Consider the following 7296-nt stretch of genomic DNA (forward strand, 5'->3'; position numbering starts at 1 on the left):
ATTCAGCAACTGAATGACCGGTGTTTTGTTATGAATTTCCCAATAAAGCCGTTGGGGTGGGCATGAATAATTGTGGATGCTGTTATTATTGAAACGATAGGCTTATAACTCCACCAACAAATGCCATTTTCGGGTTTTCACTGAATCTGAGACTTTGAGTAAACTTTATAAAATAGCTACATGACAACTGCATGAAATATAACAGATTGTGCGTGCAGTCCCAGCAAACCACAAAAGCTGTGCGTTCTCTGTGGAATTGACAAAAGGAGAACAATTGTGCATAGGCTATGTAAAGGTGCACTCCAAGGAGAAGTAGTTCAAAATAAAGATGAGGAACTATTTTTTAATTATAAAAGCATTTTTTCAGTTTATAATTGACTTAAGTGTCCCACAGATAGGAGTGGTGGCAGGGTTCATGCAGTTTAGAATAAGGATAAGAAACTATGTTTTCATTTATAAAAACATTTTGCCGTTGTTTGAAACTTGATTTGACTGTTTGTTTACCTCAGTGTTATAAAAGCCTGTTATGGCTATATAACATACAGGTAATTGTTTGTTAAATACAGCTTTAATAAGAAAGTTACCTGTTGTTAAATTGTATAATTGTTGATGTCATTGTAAAACCATAACATTCATGCTTTCATATCTCAACAATAGCAGAGCCAGTGATTATAATGGTAAAGATCTGAGATTTTTGAGATGTTATACAGCTGCCATTTTAAATTTCTCCCACTCCCAGTTTACCCCACGCCCACTTCCAGTTTTCATCCGAATACAAATTATTTTTCGTTGGTTGTTGGATGCATGTATAAATGTATGCATGCATGTACAGTATTTACAATCACAAAATCAGAAATGTTGCAAATAGGAGAGTACATTTTGTAAAATGAACTTGACAAGCAAGTGTAAACATATCCTTTCTGGTATGTAAGTGTTCATCGGCTGTTTAAAACATTCATTTAATGATGCCTTTTTCCATGCAGTAAATTGTTTTATGTGATACTTTGATGTAACACTTAAAAGTTTCAATGGCCACAAATATGTTCAGATGGTAAGATGAGAAAAGACACTACTAAGGTAGGCAATATTGTTTATTGTGACTTGGCCGAACTTGATACCAGCACTTTTAGTGGTGGGCCTAGATTTTGCAAGTCCTAATGACTTAAAGACAGTGCTCTGTATGTGAGACTAACTTGGCATTTTTGTATGTTGAAAATGTGTTTTTCTTCAGATATAATTTCTTTTCGTACTGTGTTTGTTATGAATAACTGAAATCAGCAATGCATGCAAATGTAGGTTATGAGAGGTATGCATATCCCGGATCGACACAGCTGTGATTGGGGGTGGGGGGGCGCAGGTGGTTACCGTAGCACTTTTCTATATAAATATATATTTCAAAAAACAACTGCGGAGACAAACGGTGTGGTGGCCCATTGAAAAGCACTGTATGCACTCACTCATTTGACAGTTTATGACGAGCCTTCATTTACAAAATTATCATGCCCTTCCATTTCAGCTCCCGAGCTGTCTACCCTTCTCTCCTGGTCCGTTTTCAGTTTCAGTGTTTATAAGGTTTATAAGGCATACCTTTAGTTGTAGCAAGGACTACTGTTTGCTATCTTCCTCAGCTAGCCAGCTGACCTTACAGTTTGACCAGCAAAACTGTATCTACCAGCTATGGCAAATAGACACTTGATATTGGACAATAGAATACAAAGACATATTTCTCAGCAATCTTTGCATATCAGAAAATGAAAGTAGCACCAATGAAATGACCACAAATTATTCAAAGGAATAGTTTAAATAATATGTTTTCTGCAGAATGGGCATGTAAATAAAGTTTGACAAGATCACAGCCTATTGTACAAAGTAAGTATACTAACCATGGCCGAGATGAGGTTGCTTATTACATTACATTTATTTGGCAGATTTGGCTTTTATCCAAAGCGACGTACAAAAGTGCATATCAAAGGTCATTGGAACAACTACAGAACACAGGTCCGACAAGGTACAGTACTCATTTTGTACAGTTCATAGCCAAGAACGCAAAGTCCAGTTCACACAGTGAACATTACTCTGACCTAACCTATGCTAAGTCAAACTAGGGGGCAGTTCAAGCTACAACATCAGGCCGATGATACAAAGTACAATAAGTGCTGGAATGGAGGTACATGTAACAGGAGTGGCATGAAGGACATGAATTTAAGTGATAGAAATGATCTGTAGAGTGGTGATAGTTAATTAGTCCAGGTATAGTCTGAAGAGATGCGTCTTCAGACCACAGTGGAAGATGGCCAATTAGAGAGTGGTGGAGGGACTATGAACAATATATAAAACAGACCGCACCTATAGACTTCCCATATTCTGTGATGTTAAACAAGCATCTGAAATACAATTAAAAACTTGAGTGCAAAGGTACTTTTTTCACATAGACTACTGCTAGATATGAAAGTTTGCTCACGCTTTTAAAGAAGTTAAAAAGCCCATTAAGCACAAGCCCAAATAGAAATGGAATGTAGACGTCTAAAGCGGTGGAAATGTAGGTTGACATGTTTTGACATAAAGGACTAGGTTAGCTCAATTGAACCGTAATTCAACTCTGGTTTGACTTCCATATGGTCTGGCTCCTAGCCAGCAAGAAAACCTCCACGTTGAACCAAATCTAGCCGGTTAACTGAACGTCTAGATGGTATGACATAATAGAGTGTATGTTCAGTGAAAGACTGACTAGATTAGGTTGAAATGTGATAGTTTTATAACCGGCTAGGACATAGACAGGCTATATCAGGGTAAAACATAAAGGAATTAGTGGTAAATAGAGCTAATGTAGTGTGTTTATGTGAAAACATCTGCCAACCTATTTACATCCCTTCTGACGTTTAGATACAGCCAACCTTCTGCCTTTGGTTTTGTGCTCACTGGGAGACGAACGATACTGCTTGCATGCAAAATGATAGAGAATGGATTTCAGGAATATAAATTAGTTCCCATAAGGATTATACAGTTGCAAAAGCAATAGTTTTAAAGTAATGGGCAATTATAAAATATTAGAAAAGGAAAAAATCTTGCATCACAAGTTACAGATTTCCCTGAGGCAGGATTCAACCCTGAGCCCTGACAGTCCTTTGGCAAGCACGTTCTCAGTGAGCCACCACCAAAGGAGTTACAATAGTAGAAAACAAATGTGGCTAAAAATACATGTGTCCATTTTGCATGTGTGTGTGATGTTTGGATTCACTGGTGTAGCTAAATATCCAATGGGGAGATGTATTGTTTGTGGCCCTGGAGCATTTGTGATGATGTCATGGGCAGGAAAAAAAAGAAGGAAAAAACGTGAATTCCCCAAAGTTTGGGGCTTTTTTGTGTGGCCGTGTGAGGGTTGTTTGTGAATTCTGTCTGTTGAAATGGGGTCAGAAGATACAGACATTGATGTTTTAAGGGCTGAGAGTCTGTGGTCATTGTGGACTGACTGGGCTGATATTCTGTGGTGATTGTGGTTATTTCTGTGGGGAACCCTGAAAAGCGCCAAACTCTCGGCGCTGTATAGGTATGGGGCATGCCACACCACCAAGCCGTAATTTGGCGGGATGGAATACCTGCCATCCCAATTAATGCTTAACGCAAGACCAACTCTATAAATCACAAAAAACTATGTTTTTAGTGAAATGTTTACATTTGCCAAAAGCCTCAAACGAACGGATATGAAATTGATCAACCCTAATGCTAACATCAGCCTGCTCTTCACCAACGTGTATCAGCACAGATCTTTGATCAACTGCTATGGCCCTGGATATGTCTACTGTACTTCAAACAACATGTACTCAGCTCTGGGCAGATTGCTTAAGATTCAAACCTATTAAATTCAATTCAGTTTCTTTAGTTTTTGCACCCGGAGGTTGAATTCACGCTTGGTATTATTATGCATGTAACCTTCACTGGAAATTACCTAATGAAAACCAAAACATCATCTTAAAACAAGCATTAGATTGTATGGTAGTGTATCAAATGTTTAAATCATATTTCCTATAACACTGCACTACATATGTACATTGAGTGTAGCACCATAGAGGTATTAATGGAATTTCCCATTAATAATAAAAATGTAATTAACATGTTATGTTTGCTCTTCGTAAAGACATGCTCCTATGTTACACAAAACGTAATGGAAAACTCAGTAACTTAAAACGTAACAAATACCTGAAGATGGTAAAAACAAGGCTAGCCTACAGAGTAGTCTAACAATATGGTAGCAACAGAAGTGAGGGTATTCCAGCACGTAACTTAGCTAGCTCTTCTCATAATGAGCATACAGTTAGCTAACAACATTAAGTAGCCTAGGCTAAGACATAAAAAATGTGCATTTACAACACGTGTAATGTTACATTTACAGCTTGCTTGCTAGCAATACAATATGATCTGAAACATTAGTGTTAGCTGAGATCATCAAATTATTTAGACAGTTAGTTAGTCTAACTAGAGAGACATGAGAGTTTACATGAAGATTAAAACCTAGCTAAGTTACTAAGAACATAACGCTAGTCACCCAAGCTGTAATTAGCTATCTAGCTAACAGATAGCAAATACAATATGTAACATAACGTTACTGGAACTGGCTAGCCATATGATTTCGCCCTTGCTTTACTGGCTCCAACACTATATAGTCAACTGCCTGCTTGTCACTTCAGACAGAGTACTCAGAGCAAGCACGTGCACAAGGCCGGGCTAAAGTTTCCAAAGCAACAGCCCATTTGCCCTCTTTGGCTGAGCTGCCCCTCTGGAGGAAAAAAATATCTAATAATTGTTTTATTTTTGCTGTTGTGGCCGCATAAATACGAGTAGCCCATAATTGATAAAGTTAGACCAAATTAAATCACCATATCATCCAAACTTTTATTACTTTTTGATAGGCATGCGGCATGCCTCTGTGGGACACAGAGATGGGGCGGCCCAGAGCCGTAAAAAAAAAAAAAAAAAAAAACGTGATGCAAAGTGATGCCCTATGCCCCCTGGCATGTGACACTGTAGCATCCAAACTTGGTATTGTTGACCATAGACACTTTCAGCTGATTTAAATTGATAAAAATCAATACGTATAAAAGTAATCATATATAGTCATTGTTGGTAACCTGTTGTATAAGTGGAATAAACCCCTCCGGGCTGTCCTGTTTTTGGAAAATAATGTACTTTGGCTTCGCCTCGGCCGCATCACCAACCCCCACTACAATATTTTCCAATAACGGGACAGCCCGTCGTGGTTTATTCCTTACATAATCATCTGAGTTCAAAGAGTTTATGTTTTAAGTTTGAATATTGTGGTTTTCACTTTTTTGGTTTCAAAAATGTTTCCTCAAAGTTTGAATGCTTCACATAGCTTCTGCTGTCTATAACAAGTAATTAAATGAAGGACCATTGTGCCATGTTGAAACGGTGTGATCACCATACAGGTACACAGGGTCTTTTAGAATGCACCGAACAGGTTCCAAATGCATCATAAACCATCACATTTACATCTAAAACAATGACGTCTGACAGCAGGGCAAACAGCCTGTACAGCTGAGCATTTGACCTGTTCAGTCAAAACATGGTTACAGCAGGCAGTATTAACTAGGTTTCAAAGCAGGTGCATTTAAGGTTCCCCCAACTGCCTTTTTGAGATAGCGGGAAATATCCTTGTGAAACTAAATGGTTAATAATTTATATAGATACTGCAGCTTGAATTTCAGTGGCTAAATTGGCTAAATTGTAATTCCCTATAATCATAAACTAATAAAGCCTTATGAGGGTTTTAAGGTGTATTTGTACCCTTCAGAACTTCAGTGTAGAGGATCCAGCCAAAGGCAAATCCAGTCTAGAGGACAGTGAGCATCTTTCTTACAGAAAAAAAATGTTGTTGTTGTTGTTTTTTTTTTTTTAAACCAATTTATTATTATTATTATGATTATTATTGTTGTTGTTGTATTTTGCTAAACGTATGCTGCAGAATGATTTGGTATATTTTCAGAAATACGGTACATTTATTTATTTATATGTAAAACACGTGTTTGCAATCAAGTTAAGAAAACAAAAAATAGATAAATGGTGCATAAATTGGAGCAAGAGTTTTGGGGCAGATTTACAGTTATTAACTAATCTTGTAAATTTATTTATGCATTTAGCTAATTGTAAAGCTTTTAAGTAATTATTCAATTATGTAATTCAGGGGATCCTTATGCACAACAACAAAAACCAACAGTTATTATTATTATTATTATTATTATTATTATTATTATCTGGTTGTATTATAGAATGGAAGCAGTTCAGTATTAAGTTCAGAATTAACAGTTAACAGCATGGCTCAAAGCAGCTTGTCCCTGAAGAATTAGAATTAGAAATAAGGTCTGTCATAATTTCCGTATGGTTTATAATAAATGGTTACGTTAATCGTTTTTATTACTATTTTTACTTTGACTTTTTTTCGGTCTGGTATTCTAAAATAATGCGATTTGGCCGAAGATATTGCTCAAGCTACATATTGGAGACGGTATGTTCCATTAAAAAAAACTCAACTTTGATCTTGCTCTACCAAATATAGGCTACAAATATGGGAAACGGCCATGAATATGACACATAAGAAATGTTTCGGAAATTATTGCCCAATAATAGAAAACTTCAGGTAAGCTACTCGTTTTATACTGAGCGATGCAGTGTATGTAACATAAAATGCATGTTTAACTCACCTACAGATACTTCTTGAAACCGTTAATTAAAAGCATCCCACCGTCACAAAATTCCCATTTATTAATTCATCTATAAGATTGTTTGGAAAAATCGTTCTTACCACTTCGCTTTTCTGCAGTCGGGCTCAACATCATTGCATTGCTGACCAGGGTTAAAATCACAAAAAGTCGCAAATGCATCTGGGCAAACAACGACCGCCTCAGAATAGGTTTAGGGACATCTGAAAAGATTCTAGGATGCGCCAATGACCCAATACGCCGCAAACCCAACTCCGAACTGTTTACTTGGAAGTGGCATTAAGTAGCATTCCGTACTGTTTTGATTCACGGGAAATCCCAGTCAAACTCCCCCACGCAACTACGGCGCTCCGACCATTAACCCTCTGCAGCCTTACCGCACAATTCCGATTTCATAACTTCAAAGAGGGTAGTAAACTGTGAAAAAAGAAAAGAAGAAGAAGAAAAAAAAAAAACACTGAGTTCCCCTGGCGTTTATGTTTTTAATTGGGTAGAGCCTACCTGTAAATAAATAGTAAAAGTCTTCATGGAACACATCGAGGAACTTGGTTGAAACTTATCC

The 7296-nt window shown here is 37.2% G+C and overlaps 1 protein-coding gene across 1 annotated transcript in view; it reads right to left on the reverse strand.

Moving 5' to 3' along the window:
- Positions 1-7033, reverse strand: part of rspo4 (R-spondin 4) — a 45939-nt gene extending 38906 nt beyond the window's left edge. Inside the window, exon 1 of the mRNA XM_064305621.1 lies at positions 6818-7033. Coding sequence (XP_064161691.1) covers positions 6818-6896 — 79 coding nt within the window. The 5' untranslated portion in view covers positions 6897-7033. The remainder of the gene's footprint in view (positions 1-6817) is intronic.
- Positions 7034-7296: the final 263 nt, after the last annotated feature.

This window comes from Anguilla rostrata, chromosome 13 (assembly GCF_018555375.3).
Source record: "Anguilla rostrata isolate EN2019 chromosome 13, ASM1855537v3, whole genome shotgun sequence".
Classification (NCBI taxonomy): domain Eukaryota; kingdom Metazoa; phylum Chordata; class Actinopteri; order Anguilliformes; family Anguillidae; genus Anguilla; species Anguilla rostrata.